General features: G+C 37.4%; 1 protein-coding gene across 2 annotated transcripts in view; it reads right to left on the minus strand.

Moving 5' to 3' along the window:
* kcnh1a (potassium voltage-gated channel, subfamily H (eag-related), member 1a) overlaps positions 1-26,230 on the minus strand; it is a 57,559-nt gene that overhangs the window by 9,974 nt on the left and 21,355 nt on the right. For both annotated transcript variants that reach the window (XM_042010835.1, XM_042010834.1), the window contains 5 exons: positions 20,829-20,986; positions 16,660-16,928; positions 10,456-10,655; positions 4,956-5,208; positions 55-251 (listed from right to left, as the gene is read on the minus strand). In XM_042010835.1, coding sequence (XP_041866769.1) covers positions 55-251; positions 4,956-5,208; positions 10,456-10,655; positions 16,660-16,928; positions 20,829-20,986 — 1,077 coding nt within the window. The remainder of the gene's footprint in view (positions 1-54; positions 252-4,955; positions 5,209-10,455; positions 10,656-16,659; positions 16,929-20,828; positions 20,987-26,230) is intronic.

Genomic DNA, 26,230 nt, shown 5'->3' on the forward strand with positions numbered 1-26,230 from the left:
AAATCTGAGCAGAATGCAATATTTCTTTTTATTGCAATCTGATGATAAACTCACCCTCTTTCGCAGGTTGTACGTGAGCAGCAGGTTTCTGGAGAAGTGGTTAGAAAATGCCGTGTAGAACTCCAGCACCTTCTGCAGAGCATCACGTTTAATGACGTGCAAGTCGCAGTAGGTCAACGCTCTGACGTTGGCGCAGGCCTGTGCCAGAGTGACCTCCTTCCAGAAAACATCCCCAAATACGTCTCCCTTACCTGCAGAGAGAGGACACAATTTTTAACCGGTGATTCCTCCATAAAAGGGCTTGTAAAACCAGCTTCAGTAATAGTTTATAAATAATTCACAAGTGCTTAACAAATCTTATAAATCTTTCAGACGAGCACATTTTGGGTTACCATGCTCTGATGGCCTGTCTGAGTAGAGGTGGGAAAGATTCCTTAAAATTGTTGCATAACTGCCTTTATAAATCTTTTTTAACAACTAAGTTGTTTGCCAGGACTTTTTTTAGTAAACTTTTTCTGAATCCAACACAAGTTTTCCTCTTTGTCATACAACAGCACTGTAAAACTTTATGTGTATAAAATGTTAGTACATATATAAAACCTTATTTGTTGTTATATTGTATTTTATAACATCATTATACTAAAATATAAACTCAAAAACTGAATACAGTGTTAAATTATAAGTAAAAGTAACCATTTTAACATCAAATGTATACAGATATTAATATATCTATTAATAAATTCAATGTTTTTTTGTCAACTTCTTTAAAGCCAGTATGTCTTAGCTAATAGGTTTTCTTACCCTTCACTTGTCTACAAAATGTAATAAAACGTGTTTCTTCTACTAAATTTTGCAATCTATATTTCTGGAGATCCATCAGAGATCATTTATTAATAAAAACTTTATGTTTTTGTTTGGTCAGTCAATGAAAAGTGACTCGATACTTGTTTTTATTTGATTTTATTTTACAGTTACCAATGCTTCATTAAGAAAATAATAATAATGCTTTTGCTTGCCAGGTTATGAGAAATCCTCCTTCAGTCTGACACATATTAACGTATTAAAAACATATTAAATAAACTGTTATCATTAAATTATTAGCTTATTGATGAGACATTTTCCAGGCAGTTGTTAAACCCCTTAAAATTCTGCATATCAGAAATATATACGGAAATAATCCCTTCATGTTATAAAAAGGCCTAGATGTAGCTCTACACCTTTGCCTAATCTAACATGCATAGATTAATGAATATGAAAATTAGCCCCACCTCAGTCTACATTTGTTTCCTGGCTGCAGCTGCTGCTCCTCAACTCTGCTTAAACACTGTTGACTCTTCAGCTTGACTATGTTATCAAAAAGCTAATAATATGTTGCTAATATTGGATAAGCCTGGGTTCTGATTAGCTTCTGTTTAAAAACACAGCGTGACCGTAAACCAAATTAAAAACTTGTAAATGCTGTCAGCTAATTAATAATAAAAAAGATTAATAACCCATTAATAAAACTAAAATGATAGCTTTTGAGTGCTTTGTGTAAAAACTGTTCACTTTGTAGTTATAAGTAACTTAAATCAAAATCGTGCATACATTTGATCAGCAAGCTGTCTGTCTGTGACTCATGTTCTGTGCTATTTTGAGTTAAAAGGCTCAACATGACCATATGTGAAATGAAAACCATCAAGAGCTATGTCTCAAAGGGATCAACAATTATATCAACACAATGTCTGGCTAAATAACAAAGATGATGTTTATGTGGTTTTACATGACTGCAAACACACCACTGGATGGCACCTTGAACATTATGCAGTCTATCACAATACACACAGCAAAAGCATTAATCAAAGCATCGTTTTAATCAGAATGATCCACAGAACAGCTCGTATTTATACAAAAGATCTTTTTTGTTTGCAGATTTTTTTTCATTTATTTTTGTACCTGCTGTTTCTGTTTACAATGCCATTAACTTAATGAGAATGTGATTCATAGCTGCCCCTACACATCCTCCGGCTCCATTAGCTTCTCCATCCAGGTCAATGGTATCGAGCTAACTCTGTAACAATTTATCCAAAAAGGAACTGATAGAAGGCCATTGTTGAAAAGGAGCCAATGTGCCTCAAATCCATTGTTCACAAATTAAATCGTTAGAATCAATAGTGAGTTTTAAAAATGTTCTTTTCTTCCTATAATTGTTTGTTTCTATAATTCTAATTAATAAGATCAGATCTAGCTGCAGCTGAAAGGCAGCTGGATCCTTATTAATCATGGCCGTGAATCACTGTACTTCATATTGTGCTCAGTTTCATGAAGTCAAGTAATATCTTGTTTACTCACTGATCTCAGGCCCATGAAATGTGATACATAAATCTGAGGTATGACTGTTGTGAGGAGATATTCTTTTGTAATTAGACGCGAATGCATGCAAGAAGTTTATGAAAATGACTTCAAATGTGATAGACTTTTATTCATTTGGAGTTACAGGTTACCAAATCCCAAATCCATCCTGTTATGGAGGACTGAAAAAGCTTAAATTAACTCTTTAAGGCCCGACCCATGAAAAAATGGTAAGAAAAGTCCAATGTATTTTAATATGGTTTTTTATTTGGCCCTTTAACAAAATGTAACAAAAAAATAAAAATCTTTTGGGGGGATTTTTACCATTTATTACCATGTAATGTCTAAAATAAATTGATATGCCAAAAATTTATACAAAAAATTTTTAAGAAATAATTTTTCCCATTAAGAAATCTATAAAATATCAGATAAATTTACATTTCTATTGTCATTTTCAACTGTTTTAATTTAACTATGTATTAATACTCTATTTTACTTCTCTATTTTTTACATACTTTCCATTTTTCTTTTTGTTTTATTCAGTCATATTTATGTTCTTATTATATCCAATCTTGCATTTTCTTCCTCTATGTTTTCAAATTGTATTTGTTTCTGTGTTTCCTTTTAACATTTATGTATACACTGCAGCCTCATCGTGTAAATAGGGGGCGTGTCTTCGGGGGTCAGGGGCTCCAAATCCAGGGAAGACCATGCAGCCCAGCCTGGCTCTGCCTGGTTCTGCTGCTTGTAGCCTCGGGATGGAGATGGAGGTTTTAAGCAGGTGGAATCACAGCAGATTGTACATGATCTTCAGCCTGTTGCTCTCAGCTGACAATCACACAGTCACTGAAGTACTGTTTGGTGTGGATGCAGTAACTAAATGGTAAATGGTCTGTACTTATATAGCGCTTTTATGCTTTACATGTATGTCACATCCACCCATTCACACACACATTCACGCACTGATGGCGGAAGCTGCCATGCAAGGTGCTCAACCACAACCCATCAGGAGCAATTAGGGGTTCGGTGTCTTGCTCAGGGACACCTAGACATGGACTCTCTGGGCCGGGATCGAACCGGCGACCTTTGGGTTACAGGAAGACCACTCTACCCACTGAGCCATGCCACTGAGAGGCTGTTACCTGCAGACGTGCACAACTAGCAAAGGAACTGGCTGAAGTTCTGGTAAAGTTGGCTATGTTACTCAGAGAATGTTGCCTGAATAGTTGGGATGAAAACTTTTCTAAGCAAACCACGAATGTTCAACTAACCTTCGGAGAACCTTCCCCGAACCACCTTTTCCCTTCCTCTGCTCCATGGTCCACCACAGTCGCTGCTGCCAGAGAAAAACACGCTCCTCTCGGATTATATAGCATTTCTGAGCCTTCCTAAATCCTCACTTACAAGGACAAATATACAGGAAAAATAAATACATTCAACTACTTTGTGGTTATATTATTTGACTAATGAATACAGCTCTCATTGTCAAGTACCAGCAGTCACGACAGGGCCAACTAGCAGAATGCAGTGACCCATTCCCAGCAACATCTTTCAGCTCTTCTCCAGCCAGTTTGGAGCATCCTCTCCTCAGTTTTATCCAGTCCATGCCTCCTCTACATCACTCAGCAACATTATTCATCCATCCATACCCTTTTGTAGGTATTTACTTCTATACTTCTCAGTGTAACATATGTGGGGATGGACATGGTGGTTTTTAATTACAGAAAACTAAATCTTTTTAAAATATTATAGTGCACTTTCAGAAGCAGGGAGCGAACTGGATAGGATTCAGTCAAAGCTGGAAATCCCAGAGTGTATACAAAGTGTAGCTGAGGGGATTGTGTATCACACAGTGTTAAACAAATTTTTGCCCAAATCTTGAATCCATTTGTCAGCAGAAAAAGATCCACAAGCAGCTCAGCTTTCACTGCAGTCAGAAACACTTTGCAGAGTACTGCAGTACAGAAAGAAGAAAGTAAGAAAAGAGTTTTTCATTTTTTGTTGTTGTTGCTGTGCTGCAAAACACTTATGCTCAAACAGTCCTAGAGGCCACTTTCACCAAACTGTATCTTTGCTGCTGTAAACCAGTTTTTGACTATTTATAAAAATGTATATCTGCAGAGCTGCTACTAAGATCTTTGTCTCTGTGTCATGGTTTAAGACACCTTAAACTCTTTATTATAAAACATTTCAGCAGATTTAGGTTAGTTGGGTGAACAGGCAGCCTTACATCCTTAAACTGGTTAAGTTCTATCACTATTTATATATTATGTACTTTTGGTTAAAATATGAATCAAGAATTGTTTGTAAAAATGTTTTCAAAAGGTCTGAAAAGTCCTTTCTGGACTTTATCATGTGGTTAAGCAATTAAAGTTTGAATTCCTTCACTAGAAGCCATAAATATAATTTTGTATCCTCTTCTTCTGATGCAACACAAAAACCAAACGGGTAAACAGATTTCATTTCACTCCGTTTCAAAATGATTATAAAGCTACTACTGTTATATGTTACAGGAAGTTGCAACTAAAGTGAAAAATTTTTAATTAAAGCATTACTCTAAGCTATTTAAACCCATCACTTGATGAAAGAGAAAATAAGGAGTTCCTCAAAAGTGCTGAACTCACCTAAAATGGCCACCACCTCATCATCCTGAATGACCTCCAGGGATCCGGACACAACAAAACAAAGGCTGTCCACACTTTCACCGGCGTGGTAGATCAAGTCACCGGGAGCACAGTGGATTGTCTGAAACTCCATGGCCAGAGCTCTGAGGCAGCCATCGCTCGCCAACCGAAAAGCTGGATGCTCTTTGAAAACCTTGCGGTTCAGATGAACACAGATATCTGCTCTCATGTCCTTTGGGCAAATCTGCAACACCTGGAAAAAAATTTGAAAGTGAACAAGAGAAAAGAGAAGAGGTGAATGTTAGAGAGGAAGGCTGGTGGAAAATCCTCATCTGATACCCATCACTGGTAGCTGTAAATCATAATATTTAACCTTGGATTGTCATCAAATAATGAAATGTGAATGCATCCTCATTACAAAGAGAGGTTAGTTATTTGATTTAGTGGTTCTGACCTGACAGTAGCAGGCTGCAGGTTCACTGATTTTAAAAATGATTAAACAGATGGCTTCTTGTGTTGCCTTGTGTGCACATTGATCTTTTTTGCAGTGACACAGTAGTGTCTTAATAAAGATATTGAAGCTTTTATGTTGTATTATAAGACAAAATGTGAGGGTGCAGTAGTGGGTGTGGACTCAAATGCAAAGTGAAAAGGCAGGAGGATGTGGGAATTGACAGTTGTATGAAAAAACAAAAGGTGCTGCACAGGCAGGATGACTACATAAGTAAATCAAGACTAGGAAACCAAAACTGAGAAGCAGACTAAAACTAACAAGGATCACAAAGATGACACTGGGAAAGACAAAGATAATGACAAAGATCTGGCAAAGAATAACAGAAACCAAGGGGTATATATATACTAATGACAAGGCGAGGAGCAGGTGGTGTAATCAGGTAACAGAAACCATCTGTGGCAAACAGGAAATGAACCAAGGAAGAACCCTACAAAAATAAAACAGGAAACCAGAACAGCAACTAAGGAACAGACAGAGATCCAACAAAATCTTAAACCAAAACCAATACTTTGTAAGGGGGCATTCCCCAGAGATTTGGTACCACTACATGACTGCATACTGCATTAAAAAAACACGTCTGTAGCATGAGCTGCAGTCTTTGTTGGCATCTGTAGCTACATTTAGCTAGGTATCAAATAAATTGCCCCACTTAGGGGTGGCTATATGTCATATACCTGTGAGCACAGTGCACACGCCACTACACTTTCTCTGGCCACTTAGACCTGCTATAGCTTGTTCTCATGAGAGACTGCACAATAACTTACTTGGTTCACAGCAAAGAAAAACTAAACTGCAGTTTTACAAAAAGAAAAGGCTAAAATGTTGTCCTATGGCTACATTTCCCTTCGCTTACATGAAGATGCAGGACGTACGTGTAAAGCATCTGCTCGCATTCCTGCTACATAATGACATTCAGTGGCTCCATGATGCTGCATGATGATGTTGTTGATACATGATGTCCTCCTGCTACATGACAATGTACAGTGTACATTTTACAGACTGCTAGCTTTCTCACTAATAAGGGGAAGACAGCTGCTTATTTCTCTGTTCTCATGCAAGTTTAAAATGAATTTATATGTAGCTGTTAAAATTTACATGGCTGGGTTTTTAATATAAAGCGTTCTTAAATGAGCCAAACAAATTGTATTTTTGCATTGTATAAAGCTGAGTACCCATCATGGCATGCTTTAATATTGCTGTCAGTACTCGTTCATAGAATCGTTTCTCTCTCATCACACAGAAATGTCAGCTCTTACATAGTTTTCAGGATACACAGTTATCAGTAATTACATCATTAGCATTGTTCCTGTACATGCTGAATTACACCATAAAAAATATATCTGCAATATAAAATTTTTGCTGAGTTTTTCCTGTATTTTTCAAATACAGGCAAGTACCAATAAGATTATGGAAATAGATGGCAAATTTACACGTCTAAAGTAAAATAGCATGAAAAACTTTTGTGAAAATACATAAAATTTCAGTTTTTTAAAAAATTATGTCATTTCACATAAAATTATAATACATTTACAAATTTATCACAATTCACTAAAACATCATAAAAATAGTTAAACTGATGGGCACTGAATATATTAAATCTATACTGCACAGTTTTTAAAACTTAAAAAAAAACAACTGTACTTAAATATAATAAAAATAATCGATTCTGTGATTTTAATTAGAACCTATAAACTCATTTTAAAAATCAATGGCACAAACACCTCATATTCTGGAAAACATTATTTGTATGATACAGAATTTCTTTTTTTTATTATTATTATTAATGTCCATCATGTCAACAAACTAGAGTCATTAGTTTCCTTGGTAGGCTTTGCACTGGAACGGCTTACATGAAAATTATAGGGGAAATTTAATATTATCTTCACTGAACTTTTTAAAAGTCACAAACAAGAAATCAGTCGAAATGTTTAACTGCTGGATATCTCATGTTGCAGCCAGCAGGAAATGTTAGGGAGCTGTTAAACACTAGTTCTATTTTTCTATCAGCAGTGGTTACTCAGGCTGATTTCAGTCTAATCTCAGATAAACAACAGGCCCATGTTCTGTTAAGTAGAGCTGAGGGAGCTTATTAAACAAACACGCTGTAAAGTCTCCAATTAATTTTTATAGTAGCTGCCACAAAGTTTCTGCTACTGTTCTAAAAACATTAATTAGCTGTCTCAGAAAAAACCAGCACATTTCTGCAGATAACATGTTGCTAAATCAAGATTAATACTTCCAGCATGAACCACACATGACGGCAACTGCCAGCTCAGAGTCCAGTCGCCATCTCATGACTGAGTGGCTGCATTTTGCTTTGGTACACCTCATCTACAGGATACCAGGCTGTTCAGGGCTCTGCCTTTAAAACAAACCTCTTTGAAGATGAATGCCAAGCAGAGAGGGATTATGTGCCATTTTTAGACCCTTCAGTGTGGCCTCCAGCCAGATAAATAAATAACACATAGATGCAATGCAAGCTTAAATGGGATTGATTTTGATTAAAGGTGAGCCATCATGGTGCACAGATTCTGCTGGCAGTACAATCCCTGTTATTAGCTGTTACGCTTCTAACTTAAAGTAGAATAATAAAATGATTGGACTTTGGACAAGTGGATTTTAATTAACTGCAGTGAAATGAATGCTTTTTGGCTTCATATCAGCAGAGTGGCACCTGTTCAATCTATCTGCTTTCAGGTTTAAATGCTTAATTTTCTAATGCTCATATAATTTCAGCATCATCTGAATTCAGAAAGATAACTCAAGGTTACTGTGGTGTACGGATACCTGGGAGTTTATTTAAGCAACCAATAGACTATGTGGAGCCTGTTGCATTGGTCTAGGGTACAGTGTCATTTTAGGACATGCAGGATTTTTAATGCTAGTTATGCTTTCAGTAAATGTATGGTATTGTGTATTTTAATGTCTAACTATTAAGTTTTCCTTAGTTTGATTGCCTAACCCTAATGAGGCACAGTTAATATGTATTGAAGTTCGGTAATTAAAGAAGTCAAAATAAATACAGACAAAAAAGAAAGTAAAAAAACAGCTGTGTCAAGGATGAGTCTAGATCCCTCTCCTCCCCTCTGACCTCTTTTTGTGGCCTGTGTTAGTTTTGATAACTCAGCACTATAGAAGGACATTTTCCTGTCGTCTTTTCCTCTTGGTGCAGCCAGTCCATCACTCACTGCTGCTAAAGTTTTGCTGGCAATTCCCTGTCCTTTTAAAACTGACTCAATAGATGACCAAGCAGCAATATGTCACAATTTGAGAATGAAAATGTGTTGACACAGCAGTCTATATGACTTGAGAATTATGTCATTCAACATTTGTGACAAGATGCTTCATATCATTCACAGGTTTGTGGTAAAGAGTGCAGTTTGCTTTGCAGCCTGTTAGGGCTGCAGCATCAGGACCAGTAACTAACAGAAACTGAACGAACCAATAAAGAAATTAGCCACTGTGCCAGGAAGCCCCTAAAAGCTGATTGTAGAAAGAAGCTGCTAAACATAAAGGACAACACTGTACAGGCTCTACATATCACAGTGATTAAACAACAATGTGTGATCAGACAGAGGCTTCTTCAGCTCTACGGCATCATAGAACAGTATTCTTCCCAACAGCAATTACTGTTTAGAACAGGAATGGGTGGGCAACTCAGGTCCTTGAGGGCCACCGTCCTTGCAGGCTTAAAATCCTTCCCTATCTCTACACATCTCATATATATTAATGGGTCTTTGTGCAGAACTTCACAACAAGCTATGCTGAAGAAGGGAAGCATCTAAAACCTGCAGGACAGTGACCCTCAAGGACCAGAGATGCCCATCTCTGGTTTATATTGACTGAGTGAAACATTATAATTTTCCCTTTAAGAACCACCTTTTAACCACATCATTGATCCTTATAATGTTTTTTTCCAGGACGTTGTGTCACTTAACAGCACATTATTGCTTTACACCACTGCGTCACACGCCAGCATCTAGACAGCAACACACTGGCTGCTTTGAACATGCACCATGGTTGATTCAGCAAAGAAACATAAGAGGACATTACTGGAGGAAGAGAGGACAAGAAAGAGAGAAAGTGACAGACTACTGCATTTGCTGAAAAGAGCTCAGAGTACAGGTAGGAGGCAAAATGAATGCTAAATTATCATTATCACTGTCAATCATCATTAAGGGCGCCTCATTGAGAAAATCTGACGAAGTTTAGTAGTATGGCTTTGAAGGGTCTTCAAAACCAAAGGAAAGCCAAGAACAAAACTATTACATTCAGTAATATATTCACATTATTCTTCTGTTGTATAGTTGTGTTTGAACAGATCTGCTGCTTCCCACATAATCTGCCTCACACTCTACATGCCCCTCATCAAACATACTCCTCAAATCTGGGCAGTCTAGTTCAGACTGTACTCTCTGCTCTCAGCTCTGGGTTAATATTTCCCTCATCATTCCAGTAATAAATAGACAAAACATAGGATAGATGGAGTCAAAGCCTAAATGCCAAACTTCAATCATATCTTCTTCATAAACATTCACATATGAGTTGTCTGACTGAAATATCTTAATATTTGCAACTTATATCGACATTCACTGTGATGCTTTCAACAACAAGCAGCCCAACAAACAAGCTGAATTGATCTTTATAGCTACATTTTTACAGGAATGGTTCAAAATTCTTTAAAATCCATTTTCATTCTTCCCTGTTCAAAGTTCAAGAAGGCCGGAAACGGACCATCTTTACTGACAGAAAACTAAATTGATGTCCACAACTGCCTTATTAACACATTATGTTTGGTTTGTTTGTACAAACACTGAGGGGTAAAACCAACAGAGTGTACAAGGTTTATTCCTTTCATCTCATCTGGAGTGTGGTAACTTCAGAGAGAAAGCTGTTTAAGTAGACTGTTGTACGTATAACAAAACTCCATCCGTTTCTAATGGAGATGACAACATACCAGCAAACAGTAATCACATACTGACATACCTTTTCAGTGTCTATACCCCGTGACATGGACCAGGTGGAGGCAATGTAGTCCATAACTCTCTCACTCAAGCCTTTGGGCACCTGATAAAGCTTGAGAAAATCTCGGACGCTGTTGAGCATCTCGTGATAGCGATTTGTGTTGGCGTACATTTGCTGGAAGATGGTTGTAACGTTACCAAAGATGGTGGCGTAAAGGAGAGCTGAGGGGGGGAAAAGAAAGTAAGTTGTATGGTCTTTAAAATCAATCAAAATTTTATTTATATAGCACTTTTTATACATAAGAGCAGAACAAAGTGCTTTACACAACAATAACAACTAAATATCAACAAGAAAACAAAATTAAAAATTAGACTTCACATACCCAAGCATATCACCACCAAATTAAAAACAAAAACACATCCAATTATTGTCTCTCGCACACTCACACAGGTAAAGCACACAAAAGCACCCCCACCCTCCTACCCAACCACTAATCCCATACCCCACAGACAAACCCCCTTGAAGATGACGAATAAATCTTTTATGCCATTTGCTTTTGAGGGATAGATATGAAGGTTATATATGTTTGCATGGACTGGATGTTGAAAATTTTTATAAATACAAACAAAAATCATCCTTTCAAAACTATGTAATTCACTGTCTGGTCCTTAAATGTGTTATAGGGCTTTAAAATATGCCATCACCTCCTGAACCTCCCGAGGCAGTCTGGTTGTAGATGATCAAAAACCCCTACATTTTGTATGTGTTTAGACCAGCTTTGCATCAGTAGAAGCCTCTTTTTTATACAGGTTTCTCTATTTCTATAGAGAAACCTGCATAACCTGTTTCTAAAGTCAGTGGAATTATCAGTGCACTGGCATTTTTGAGTCTCTTTAGAGATGCTAAATTTGGTTAAATGAGTATTGACCAATCTAGATTTATAAAGCCATGCTTACATTTCTCTTTTATAAATGCATGAGCTAAAGTTCCATTCTAATGAATGGAGGCACTTTTTTAAATTAGTTACTTGCATATAAAAACTGTTTGCAGATGCAACAATGAAAATAAAAGCAAAGAAAAGCACATTTTTAACCAAATGTAAAGTTAGGTAGAAGAAATAAAATCTGCTTTAATTTAAAGACTCACTTCGGAAATTACAAAAAGCATGAAAACCTCTGCAAAAGAAAGAGAACAGAGAGATTGACTCAGTAAATTCAAAGCGAAATACCCAGGGAGATAAGAGTAATTGGATTACAGTCTGAAGCGTATCGGCTCACACAAACAACATCAGATCCACACAGCTTAGGAACGGTGCTCTAAAACCTAAAGCAGTGATTTTCTGTCTGAAGTTGCAAGTTCGTCTAATGACGTCATTATGGCACACAACCATTGCAAATAGCTGCATTTATTTGTAGCACCCACAGGTTAAAATGAAACAATATTATAAAAACAAGAATGCATGAGATGTGCACGTTTTTTTCACAAATACAAGCGTGTGTGTAGGAAAAGTTGTGCAAAAGATTTTTTTTACAATGATTTAAGACTTTCTCCTTAAGCTGCTCCTGTGTTTCATTGACTGCATGCTCCCAGTCGATAGGTTGTTGAAATGCAACACAACATCAATTCTGAGCACTCTGAGAAAATTTTGAGTCAGTACTGCTCCATTAGTTTCAGGTGACCATCCTCTTCTCTTTGCTGACAAGCTTTCCAAAACAAAATATGTGTGCATCTCCGTGTTTGACTGCAGGGATGGTATTAATGAGTTAACAAGCAGTCCCATCAGTCTGGTTAATCAAATCAGACAATTTGGCTTTTTCCTTTTGGCAAATTTCCATTAATGAGGAATGTTTTTTGTCTGACCATTCTACCGTGATGGCCTGACGGTTGCTGTTCTGGAAGTTTCTTTCAATTCTGCAAAGTAACAATTGGCTTGTTAGAAATCTGCCTGACCAATAATATCAAGGTCTTTATATTTATATACTCATTACACGATGTATAACACCACATACTGCCTCAGATTTAATATTGTTTTATGCAGTTAATGCTTTGATTAAATCACTTGGAAAATTAGGCATCGTTTATCACAACTGCAACTAAATATATTCATCTAAATTCCTGTCAAGAAAAAAGAAAAAGTACAGTTAAGGCAACATTTTGAGATTGATATTAAAAAGGAATTCTTTTTGTCTTGTGTGAAGAATTACATGAAAAGCAACAGACAGAGCAGAGCTGCACTTCTAAGGTGGTTGAACTGGTGCAACAGCTGGCGCATGTGTGTGGATCAAAGCCATCAGATGTCTGCTCTGTGTGAGCAGTGCTCTCTTGGCACCAGAGCCCTAATTAGCCCTGCTAGAAGGGACAGAGAGGAAACATGCCAGCCAAACATTTCAATTATCTTCAGATGGTGACAGTAACCTGTGCGTGCACTTGTGCATGTTTGTTTATTTCAAGGTGCACAATCAAAGTTTTGGAAAACTGCAAGGGGAATAATACTAATTAAAAAGTGCTCAAAAGCTCCTCAAGAGGGGAAGATAAACCACAACTTTCATCCTTTCATTACATCACTCAGCTGTGGAGCCACATTATCAAGCAGCAAGCTGCTATGAGACTCCTTACTGCTTTAACACTGTTTGGTTGCACATCCGCAGGAATCAAAATCAGCGGAGTTCAGGGAAGGTTTCTAAAAAATCTGAGCCTATTAAATCAAATATGAAATATTTGAGGACGACTGCACCACAAGAACGAGCACAGATGGCAATCTTCACATTTCTGACAAGCAGGAAATGCTGTAACAAAGGAAACTCAACCAATCTGTGAAGAACAAAGCTTCAGCCAGTCGACAACATCACTCCTCACACCTCGCTTGCTGCCATACACAACTTCATCGCACGTTGCTCACCATCAAACAGCTGGCTCATTTAAAGATAGTTAAAACATAGTTGTCAGAAACTCTAGCCCCCGGCCAACAGTTGCTATAGAAACAGGACATATGTATAGCCCCCCACCCCAACCCCCTCCAACTCTTCCCCATGCCACCCCGCAATCCCTCGTCACGCTGTGATCCTCTGCTGCCAGCACCGATCCAGTGCTGCTGGTAAAAATAGCTCAGTATCAGAGCATCCATATTTCATAGAGAAGAGCCGTGGACTCCGCAAGATTGCATCTACAACCGAATCCTCCCGAGGCGGTCTGATTTTTACATATTTAAGATGATTTGTCTCTTACAATGAAAATTTTAGACAAAGACAAGTCTGCAAATGAGTTTTGCCAGTTCCCCTGAGAATGTATTCATAAACCCAACAGCCAAATCAGTGAGAAATGTGTGTGTGTGTGTGTGTGGGGGGGGGTCGTTTCAGGGTTGAGATTGTGGCTGACAAAAGTACAATGGAGGTGAGGGGTGATTGCAGAGGGATTGGAGGGAGCGCTGAGCTAAATTGATCTGGCAGCGTCAGTTATTGCTCAGAGGTGTTCCTCTCCATGTGCAGTCACACATAATGGCCTCGTACTGCACACCACCTTATGAGTCGCATCAGCAGAAGATATTTTATTAATACTGAGCTGTGGAAAAAAATGCTGTAAAAATCTTAGCAGATTAGATGTTTTCCTAAAAGGTTAGGGAAGGATTCAGTACTGTATTTTTTTTTTAAATCAGGTAACTCCAGAGAAACGGGTAGATTAAATGACATTATTCAAACTAAAAAGACACGATTCATACCAAAACGTAAACACTTATGGATTTATAAACTTAAATTACACCAAATGTTGAAATAGTTTCAGAATCTGATACAAAGTCTTCTTGTTCAAATTTCAGTTTTTGTTGGTTTTGTTTTTTTCTGAGGTTTTTCAACTGTATGCCTCAGAAACACTGAATAAGTCACCGCATCACACAGCAGACTGGGTGGACAAAAATGGCACTGTAGTGTTGTGTCATTGTTCTAAATCTGAAACTGAAAAAACACTTTAAGTTGAAACTTATTTGGGTTTTCTCCAGTGCAGTTTGATATGTTTACATCCAATATGGATAGTTTAGGTTTACTCCTACAAGAGGCTGTTATGTAACTTAGGTAACAGCAGGGAAGCAATCTTCTGTTTCAAACCTGCCTGTAATTCTGATTTCTCTCAGTCATTTACATTTTTCAGTGACAGCTTATTGGGGACTGTTAAAGCCTGCTAACATAAGATCCAGATATTAGTTTCCTCTGTTTCATTAGGAATAATTTCCTTTGGAAACTATTGTTCTGTATCTACTAACAACCATTTGTTTAATTTAAGATCTAATCAGAATTTAGCTAAAGTAAGTTTAAAATGACTCAGTCCAGAGCTAAGAGGGTTTAAACTATTAAAATGATTAAACTACTACTATAAAAATTCATTTTCAGTGACTAAATCGATTTGCTGATAATAAATACAATTAATAATTACAATATGATCCACATGAAGACTTTTCCTCAGTCAAATTCAAATGAATAAATCTATAAAAATAGTCATAACAATAATGATCATATGAATGCTGTTGCAAACTCCAGTAGTAGTAGTATTCATATTGTTGGGAAATGCAAAAATCCTAAAACCTTTCAACCTTTAACCATTCACACAGTTACTTACATTCATAGAGTGCTTCTTTTTCTAAAATATGCAGCACTCTCTCTCTTCCATCACACACATGTGTGTATTAGAGACATGTTCTGGCTCAGTAACTCACCTGAGGATACTTTAACATAAAGAAAGCCTGAAGATCCAACTGCCAACCTTCCAGCTGGAGGAAAACTATTCTAACCACCGATTCACAGCCACCATGCCACTCACAGACAACAGATAAATTCCTCAAATAGCTTTGATCTTCTAAAGTCATAAACTTAGTCTTCAATTTAGCGAGCTGCTATTTCTCCCTGTCCTGTTTGAATTTAGTTTGACTGCTTTGCTGCATCACAAAGTTAGGATCTGTGAAAGGTCCTAAAGGTCTTGCACAAAGATGCAGAGATATCCAGGTTCCCAAACTTCACCTGCAGCAAAGCAACCCAAAGTACCACTGATCCCGCCCCCTCTGCCCATGCTTCACAGTGAAGGTTACACACTGCTATCTGACAACAATCATCAAAAGAACATTTTGAACTCAAGATATCAAACTTTGACTTGTCCATCCATAAAACTAAAATCTAGTCAGGCTCAGTCCAGTGTAAATCATCCAATTCAGCCTTATTGATTTACAGGCATATGCCTTTATCCAGACTGTTGACAGAGACACTGCACTTTGATGTGTGTCATTAATTTGAGTCAGTCAGTTGAGAAACAGTTAAGCATCTGTCATGAATTTCAGACAGAAGAACTTGTGCAAAGCAAGCTACTCTGGGCTTCCCACTGCTAAGCACATTAGCATGCACCCCAGTGAGACGAAGTACTATGAGGGCTTTCTGAACTACACTTAATTAAATCTTCAGTTTTTTGGCGTTAGCTCTGTAGGTTTATTCACACATTGGCACACTTTCATGGCCTCTGAAGTCATTAAATATTTGTGTGCACAATTTACAATTCTGTGAGCATGAATTGCCAAACATTTAGTAAAGATATTTCATCTGGATCGCATATCAAATGCATGAATTATGAGTCTGTAAGAATGTTTATTAACCATGAGTATGGATTTATTATGGCTCTGTTTTTTCTCTGCTAACTAAAGATTGACCCTGTGGTGTACAGTAGCATTAATCTCATAACCTCATACTTATGTAATTAAATATTTTAATTACAAGAGATAAATATCTATGTCTTCAGAATAATTAAAGGTTTGAGAATAGAATATAATAGAATAGACTATAATCTTTATTGTCATTGCACATGTGCCACGAAATTCTCTGTAACATCAATCCTGTATAGCATATGTAATAAAAGAGTGTAATAAATAACTTTAATAGTCTAAAAGTTCTGTAGTTGAAAGGCAGGTTCCCATTTGGGGTGATACATACATTGCACAGTGAGACATGACTGAAGAGAGAGGTCAGTGATACTATAAATTAAATAAAAACTGCTGATAGCAGGTCTGACAGTGAAATGAAATCAGACTGAGCAGCATATTCTGGACATGCTGCTCAGCTTTTTATTTTCTCAACTTTGATGGCTTTATTTATAATTCACTTATTCAAGTAACTGCGGCTTTTAAGAGCATAGCTGGACATCCCATGTGCCATGTATTTGCTAAATCTAAGAGAAAAATAAAGAGCTTCCACTCACATCCAATCATCATCATGGCCACTGCAAAGATTTTCTCTCCGTCTGTCGTCGGGGCGATGTTGCCAAAGCCGATGCTGGTCAAGCTGGTCATGGTGAAGTACAAGGAAGTGATGTAGACAGAGTCCTTGTTTGGTCCACCCTCCCAGTCCCCTGAACTGGCGTTGAAATGGAATGGCTTGCCCATCGTCTCAGCCAAGATGTAGAGCCAACTATCCATGCGGGTCACATTATTTTCCTCATCGATAACCTCATAATCACCTATGCTGTACCTGAATAGCAAATAATCAGTCATTTAGTACACAAGGCATCTCAATTAAATGATAGTGGTTAAACAGAGAGCAGAAGTAAGTGATATATTTACATCACATTACACCATCATACATCATCAGAATGATGATGCAAAATTATTAAGATGCCAATTATGATGAAAAAATGTGAAAAATTCAACAGCTGTAGGTGTGTGGCTATTTTTGGTCATGTGATGACAGACCACCGTTTGTGAGACTGAAGAGTTGTATGTTTGAGATTGTTGTCAGCAGCATTCTATTGTGTAAATTGAGGTTTTCTTTATACTGTATGATATTTAGACCCACCAGCTCAACACATACAGACATTAGGGGGACTTTTATTAAAGATAGTGAATATAAAATGCCCTGCTATGCAGACGATATTTTAATATATCTAGGGCAACCAACATACTCACTACCGAAATTGATTGTTTTCATTTAAACAATTTCAGGATACAGTGTAAACATAGAAAAGACCAATTACTGTCATACAATCATTGTCCACCACAAGAAATAAAAATTAAGTATCCTTTAGTATGGTAAGCAGAATCCATCAAGTGCTTGGACAAACCAAGAAATCCCACGAGATTGCCAGAATACAGCTACCTGCCTACATATAAATATAAATATATATGATGCTAAATCTCACTACTTATTGTAGAAAAAAATCTTAAAATTTAAATAGAGTCAATATCTACATTCAGCATGAAATAGAGGTGTAAATCACAAGTCTGATCACAATTCAAAATTATATCAGTTTAATGGATAATAATTACATTTTTGCAACAGTAATAAATTCTACCTCGAAAGAATTTTGATTCAATTAGATTCAGGAGAAATTAATCAATATCAGACATTATCTGATGCTTATTAAACACAATCACTTCTGAATACATCTGATAACAAAAAAAAAACAACTAAACTATAATAAAATGTAATTCCTGAGTTTAATCAGACAATTAAATCAAAATGAAAATCATGCTGCCCTTTTAACAAAAATAGTGCCAAATTTGTTCAAACTGAGCTTTATTATTTTCACATAAAACTAAAAGAATGCATTTCTATTTGAACACGTGTAAACCTTGCTCCTATTTAAAGTGTCCAACAAAGTATAGTAACACATCACACCTCTGAATTTCAACATTTTATTCTGCTAATTAAAACAATACCTAAACAACTCCTTCTTATGAATGCTTGCTTTATAGATGTTTTATCAATATTTTCTATTTGGATCAATGCAATTGGACAGTTGATAATTTAACAAATGTAGATCAATATATTGTTACACCTCTGGTAGAAAGCCTTTCCAAATCTTTTGTGGTGTCCATGAAAGAGAACTAATTCTACTTATTCTATAAAATAGATCAGGAAAAATCACTACATCCATATACAAAAAGGTTTTTGATTGTTGATCATGAGACTTTCTGATGGCTCTGATCATAGATGTTTGAACTCAGCACAAATACTTATGCATCATTCACTCCATGCTTTTAAGTTTCAGAATAGGTCAAGAGCGAGCTAATGACTCTGTGAAGACACAGCCGTGCTTTGAGCTAAATGTTCATTTGTTTTGCCAGTTAAATGTTCACTATACACAGAGGACATAAGCAAAGTGACCACAAAGCTACAAGCAACTACAAAGGAACATAAAATCCCCACAAAAATGCACATTGACACACACAAACACACACAATGAGATAAAAGCCATATCACCACAATAATCTCTGTGGGAAAAACAGAACAAACAAAGAAAACAAGAGACCATAAAATTTACAGAAACAAGATACATGAAAAAAACCACAAAAAAAAACCTAAATTGGTTTCAAGGGGATAAAAATATTTCACAAGGGGAACCATTAGACAATAAAAAGACAATAAAAAAGGAAGAAAAATAAAAACTACAAGAAGACACTAAATAGATGCAAAGAGACATAAAATGGGCAAAAGTGACAACAGACACAAAATGACCAAAAGATACCTAGACAGAAAAAAAAAACCCAAAAAACAAAAAACACATGGATGATTCCAGAAAGGCTTAATTGACCAAAGAGATGAGGACTGGTCAAAAAGAAGATACTATACAAAATACAAGAAAAAAAAAATGAAAAAGAAAAATTCAGACATTAAAAATTACTTGAAAAAAATGCTAACATTAAAGAGAGCCAAAAAAAATTAACAAGAAGATGCAACCAAAAATACAACCTTGCCAAAAGAGATGTTAAAAGTCCCCAAAATAATAAATAAATAAAAATGTACAACACAAATTTTACCAGATGCCCTGTACATTGTTAAAATGATATGTTAGGCAGGGATCTTTCCACTAGTCTTCTTGTTTCTCTGTTAGCTGTGGTCACTGTTTTAGCTTAGCATGGCGCAAGCTATCATTAGTATTAGCTCCATGTAGCTGAAGCTGATAGAAATGTTGGTGCAGGTATTCAGTCATAAATGAAACACTTAAGGTTTGTGAATAGATTCATGGCGATTTTTAGAGCGAGATAAACAAACGTTCACTCTTTGTTTTTCAAACATTTCATGTAAAACTGCAATTTAAAGCCTCAAGTTTGTGTTGGAGACCAGATGGATTCTTATATGAAACCTCTAAGATACCTGTTTCTTTCAGGTTTTCAAGTCAGTAAGATGTGAATATGATGACACAATGTTTATATGTTGTTTTTCTTCGCTTTTTGGATTTGTATTTTTCCTCCGTTGCTCACTACAGGAGAAACAGATCCAGTCTCACTGTAAGCAGTTTTCCCCATGCACCCAGCAGACTGTTAAATTTGAACATTTTTAATAAAGCCCTGAAGAAGTAAAACTTCCCAGTATTTTAATCGCATAGTAGGATTATTTTTTTCTCTTTTACAGCTCTGTTGTGGTGACAAGAGCTGCAACCAAGTGTGGCTTTTGCTGTGCAGAAAATGTCAGCACCAAGCAGAAAGAGGGTGCTGCTGCTGTCATCCCAGTTGATGATGGTTTAACTTTTCACAAGTCGGTGATCCGGCTCCGCATGTGACCATGGCAACCACAGAAACCACGCAGGAGCTATTTTTACTGGTATTGCTGTCTGGTTTTGGAGCATCACCAGCTTCATTCACTCAGGTATGATTATACCGTCGGGACCCACAACACACAATGGTAATAACTTTGGTTCAAGCCTCTGTGCGTGACTAGAAATGTGTGAACATGTGCAGAAGTGGCCCTTTTAAATGGAGGATAATATAATGGAAACAAAGGACATCTGCAAATGAAAAATGTGTGTGCATTATCAACAATGAAATGCATTCAGCCTGTTTTTATGTATGTAAGACATTAACTTGTGATGATATCTGCGTCACTCTGTGTAAATGTTCTCATAAAGATAATGAATCAGGCACATGATGGAAACTTAATGCTTCCAACAAACATGCCCCCTGCAGAATAGATAATCTGATTAGACCCTGCAGGCCCTTGCTCCATAAATTTACATATTAATAAAAAAAATAATATTAATTGTATTACAACCAGAATACTTTTCTTGTCTTGAGATAAGAAAAAACATAGTTTTAATGCTTGAAAACAAACATGTTGTAATAAATTGGCTCCTAATTAAGTTACATGTCAGTTTTATCATTGGCTGTGCAATTTAGCCATCAAGCACCTAAACAGATACTACAACCTAAAAGGGTATTTCTTATATTTTATCTTAATTTACCCCCCTTTTTGACAACTTCCACTGCCACTCTTTTCATGAACTGTTCGCACTACTATGATATGGAAGATGCTACAGAGTCATAAAAACTCACACTTTGAAGACACACTAATTTCACTGTTCGTTACATGCAATGACGACAAAGACATTCTGTTATGTTCTATAGAGAGAGGAGGTGGAGATAAGAGACGTACCAAATGCAAGCCAGCCAGTGCGCAGCAAGTCCAAAAACACACACCAGCAGCACCAGAACAGCCGCACCATACTCGATGTAATGATCCAGTTTACGGGCGACCCGACCCAGACGGAGAAGCCGGACCACCTTAAGAGAACTGAACAGACTGCTGATCCCCTGAAATAGAAGTGAGCGAAGAGAAAGATCAGAAATAAAATTAAAGGAAGACAGAAAGCAAGAAAATTGATTTTTAAAGTTTATGTAATTCAAATGCTATGCGACAGTATCTTGTGTTTTTGAATATATAAGGAATTATTATGCGATTATCTAATGTTATTGTTGTGACTATAAATTTTATTAATACTTATTATGAGCACTTGTATATTTTTCTAAATATACTATTTTTAGTTTAGCAACTGGTGAAAAACTTAGCCATGTTTTTTGCCATTTAATGATCTTCCTCTTTTAAATAAACCCATTGGCCCCTTTATTAGGTACACCTTGCTTGTGCTGGGTTGAACCCGAGTTTGTCTTGAGAACTGACTTAATTCTTTGTGGCATAGAATCAACTATATGTTGGAAACATTCCTTAGAGATTTTGCTCCATAATGACATGATAGCGTCACAGTTGCTGCAGATTTGTTGGCTGCACGTCCATAATGACAAGCTCCTGTTCCACTATACCAAATATTCCTAAGCTGCTTTACTGGATTGAGATCTTTGAGATGATCTGAGCGTTGTGACATGGTGCATTATCCTGCTGGAAGTAGCCATCAGAAGATGCTACACTGTGGTCATAGAGGGATGGACATTGTCAGCAACAATACCCAGGAAGGCTGTGTCATGTTGGTAGTAAGTAATGCAAATGTGCAAAGAAAATAGTCCCCACATCATTATACCACCAGCAGCCTGCTGGAATTTACATCAAATGCTGCGCCTACCATCTGAATATAGCAGCTCAAATTGGGCCTCATCAGACCAGGCAATGTTTTTCCATCTCCTATTGTCCAGTTTTGGTGAGTCTGTGTAAATTGTAGCCTCAGTTTCCTGTTCTTAGCTGACAGGAGTGGCCCCTACTGTGGTCTCCTGCTGCTGGAGCTCATCTGCTTCAAGGCCAAAATCTTCCAAAATCACAGATATCCATACACACCTCACTTCAACTGGAGCTGCAGTCGCTGGAGGTGACCCCACTACCTCCTTCCCATCTCTTACAACCACTTTTTCTAGTTTTGACCTTCCCTCAGTCCAAACCATCTCTGACATTATCCATAAATCCAAACCTTCCACATGTCACCTTGATCCACTTCCCTCCATCCTGGTTAAATCCTGCTGCTCCTCACTTGCGCCTCTCATTACCAAAATCATCCACTCTTCATTGAGTTCTGGTTTGGTCCCTTCTTCACTCAAATCTGCCTCAGTCACGCCCATTCTGAAGAAACCTGGCCTGGACCCAACCAACTTCATCAACCTTCGTCCCATATCCAATCTCCCCTTCATTTCCAAAATTTTAGAAAAATCTGTTGCCTTTCAACTTCATAATCATCTGCTGTCCAACAATATTTATGAGCAGTTTCAATCTGGCTTCCGTCCCCTCCACAGCACCGAGACTGCACTTATCAAAATTTCTGATGACCTACTCATGGCTTCCGACTCTGGACTGCTTTCCATCCTCATTCTCCTGGACCTCACAGCAGCCTTTGATACCATTTCTCACGCTACTCTTCTAAGTCGACTCTCATTTCTTGGCATCACTCACACCCCAATAGCCTGGTTTACTTCATATCTCTCTGATCGAACACAGTTCATACAACTCAAATCTCATAAATCTATTTCCTACCCCGTTTCCGCTGGAGTGCCCCAAGGTTCTGTACTGGGCCCCCTCCTTTTTATCATCTACATACTCCCACTCGGCCACATCCTTCGTAAATATAATATCAATTTCCACTGCTACGCGGACGACACCCAGCTCTACCTCTCAACTCAACCATCTGCCTCGCTCCCACCAACCGCCCTCACCCTCTGTCTTGAAGAAATCCAGTCTTGGTTCTCATCCAACTTTCTAAAACTAAACAGCTCTAAAACGGAAGTCCTCTTGGTAGGCACACCTCACACCCTATCCAAAGCCAATAAATGTTTCATTACTCTTGATAACTCAACTGTCCTCCCCTCCCCTCAGGTTAAGAGCTTGGGTGTCGTCCTCGACAGCACATTGTCCTTCCAGTCTCACATTAATAACATCACCCGGTCCGCCTATTTCCACCTACGTAATATTTCTCGTCTCCGTCCTTCCCTCACTTCCCAAACTACTGCCATTCTAGTTCACAGCCTGATCACATCCCGCATTGACTACTGCAATTCACTTCTTTTTGGCCTCCCCAATAAGTCCCTCCAGAAGCTGCAGCTCCTCCAAAACTCTGCCGCACGTGTTATCACTCGGACCCCCATTGCTCATCATATCACTCCCATCTTGCAACAACTCCACTGGCTCCCCATCAAACAAAGGATCATCTACAAAATACTGATCATCACTTTTAAGGCACTCCATAACTTGGCTCCATCTTACATCTCTGATCTCCTTCATCCACACACCCCTTCCCGCACACTGCGTTCCTCCCATACCCATCAGCTTTCCGTTCCCCCGGCACGTCTGGCAACAATGGGGAGCAGGGCGTTTAGTCGCTCGGCTCCTCATCTCTGGAATTCCCTCCCTCCTGATCTCCGTACAGTGGACTCCTTCCTTCTCTTCAAATCCAGACTCAAAACTCATCTGTTCAGACAGTCTTATCCCCCCTAAGTCCATATACATCTTTCCACAGTGTTTCCTTCCCCTATCACTTATTCTGTTTTGTGCTTTTAATGTTTTGCTTACTTTTAATGTCTTATGTTTGTACAGTGTCCTTGGGTGCTTTGATAAGGCGCTTTTTTAAAATAAAATGTATTATTATTATTATTATTATTAAGGCTGGAGGTGTTGTGTACACAGAACCAGTTGTTATTTGTTAGATGAAAAAAAAATATTGCAAGATGGAAAAGCCTTACTTTGCATAAAAACCATAACAGCAAACACAAAATTCACCAAATTATAAAAAAAAACATTTATTGCTTTGATATATTTTTTATATATATATCATTTGTTTCTGAGGAAATTTTACAACTTTGAAAAGTTATGCTAGCAGCTCCTCAATGACAACTCAGCTTAAATGTGGCCTCAAACACCCACTCAATAACTCAAACAGACAACTGCAATGCCATCACTCTGCTTTGGCGTTTACAGCCTGTGGTATTCTGTATGTGTCTGCGTGCACTATCAGGGGTATTGATTTAGCTAATGTGCTGTGGTCTGCAATGCGAGTACAACTGCAGTGCTTGCTGTCACTTGATCTAATCAAGCTGCCTGCTAGACACCATAGCCCCAGCTTGTCTAAAATCACTTTAGAGCTCTGAGATGACACAATTTAGTTATCAGTAAAACTGTGCTTATAACCTGAAAAGTTTATGAGTCCATCAATATGAAAGAAATTTTGAGGAATAGTTGGGATTTTTTTTTATATCAATGTATTTATATGCTTTGTATCTGAAGGTGTTTGCTTCATGTCTGGATGAAGAGTATGATCACTTCTACTTAAAGGTTGCTATGGATTTTTTTTTAATAAGTGAAAGGGGAAACTACTGATTGTGTTATGGCTTCGTATCCAGTAAAACTGTAGCCAGTCTTCTCCGTCAGACCCCACCCCACCCCTACAGATAGAAAAGAGGCGGCAGAGAAGACAGTGTAGTGTGAAGTGAAAGATAAACTGAGATCCTCATTGTAAGTGCAATAAAAAACTTTGGAAATAAGTAGCTAATAAGTAGTTCAACAAGCTTCAAGAGAACAGCAGCCATCACATTGTGAAACAACAGCAATACTGTTGGGCCGATCAAGGCAAAAATGAGAATATTTTTCTATTTAAATTCATTATTCATCATTCCCAGGCATGCTGCTCAGAGCAGTCTGGTCAATCACTCCTCTGTTGCACCTTTCCTTCTTCTTCTCCACTGTAGCTAAGATACAAGCGTGTAACCATGGTAATGCCAGTTTATGTCTGTCACTGAAACTTTTTCACCTTTTCTAATTTATTATACTTGTATAATGCCCCTTAGCAACGAGAACATCAACCCTCAAGTTTGACACTGCTTGACCAAGTTTGATTATCCAATTTTAGGATGTTTTGTAAAGTAACTTAACTTATTTAAACTGACTGTCTACTTGACTATGGTCTTGTGGCTCAAACTGACAACTAATTTAGGCTACATAATATGTTTTATCTAATCAAATAATGTAATACAATTTAATATAATTTTAAATATGAACTAACCATTCTTACAATAATAATTACCTGTCTACATCCACTCTGTTAATGACTGTTTTTATATGTTAACGACTGTTAAATAAGACATTATTCAACTAATTTGATTAATAAAAGTGGCATTTTATTGATATAATAGATCAAATAGAGTAAAGATGCAGGACATTTGGCCAAGGGGTATCTAAATCACAGCTTTGAATAATGCAAATTAAATAGAATTTACTCTATTTATACACAAGGGGTATAAAAACTGCATAAATTACTGTAACAAAGAAGAAGGTTGAATTCTGAAGTTGAGAAAAAGAGTAAATGTACATTCATTAAATTTTGGTTTTCCAGGAGGATTACATGTGGAGAAAAATAGCCTATTTTGTTAACAGGACAGAGGAAGTGCCAATCACAGTTATTACAGTCTACATGTTACATGCAGTTAATGTTTCTAGAGAGGTAACTGCTGTAAACTGATGTAAGAAATGGTTTAAGATAATGTCCATTGGAAGACCTAGAAAACATTTGTCATACTAAGCAAAGGCAGAGAAGCCTGGGAAACGGCTGGGATATGAAGCCTCTTCCATTTTTGCTAATTATGTATTTTTGTTTTTCCTGTTTATATTTGGAGGGTTAGGATCTTTTCTTATAGCTAAGATGTTTTGTTTTACTTAAGATCATTTTGTTCCTCATTTTGCTCCTTCTGACACCAAATTAAGCAGTTCTTTTAATAAAGCAAGTTAATGCTGCACTGCAGAAACTCATGTGGTCTTGATCCTCTTTGGGGGGACAAAATAACAACACAACCTTAATTACAGCATTTGGTTGCTAAGTGTGTGGGTAGTGCCTCCCAAAAATGTGCAAAATTCCCCTGCAATAAGCCGACTCTGCTGTTGGTATTCATTTTAGGTATGAGTAGACTGGATGAACTGCACTGTCCCACATTAATAAGGAAAAAATAACAGATGTTGGCTATTTTTACACTTTCTGGAAGAACCATACACAATCACATAAGCTTGGACATCCTTTTCCTCAACCTGAAGTTGTTGAAGGTCAACCAGTGTGAATGTGTTGGTCACTCTGAAAT

The sequence above is a fragment of the Melanotaenia boesemani genome, chromosome 16, assembly GCF_017639745.1.
Source record: "Melanotaenia boesemani isolate fMelBoe1 chromosome 16, fMelBoe1.pri, whole genome shotgun sequence".
Classification (NCBI taxonomy): Eukaryota; Metazoa; Chordata; class Actinopteri; order Atheriniformes; family Melanotaeniidae; genus Melanotaenia; species Melanotaenia boesemani.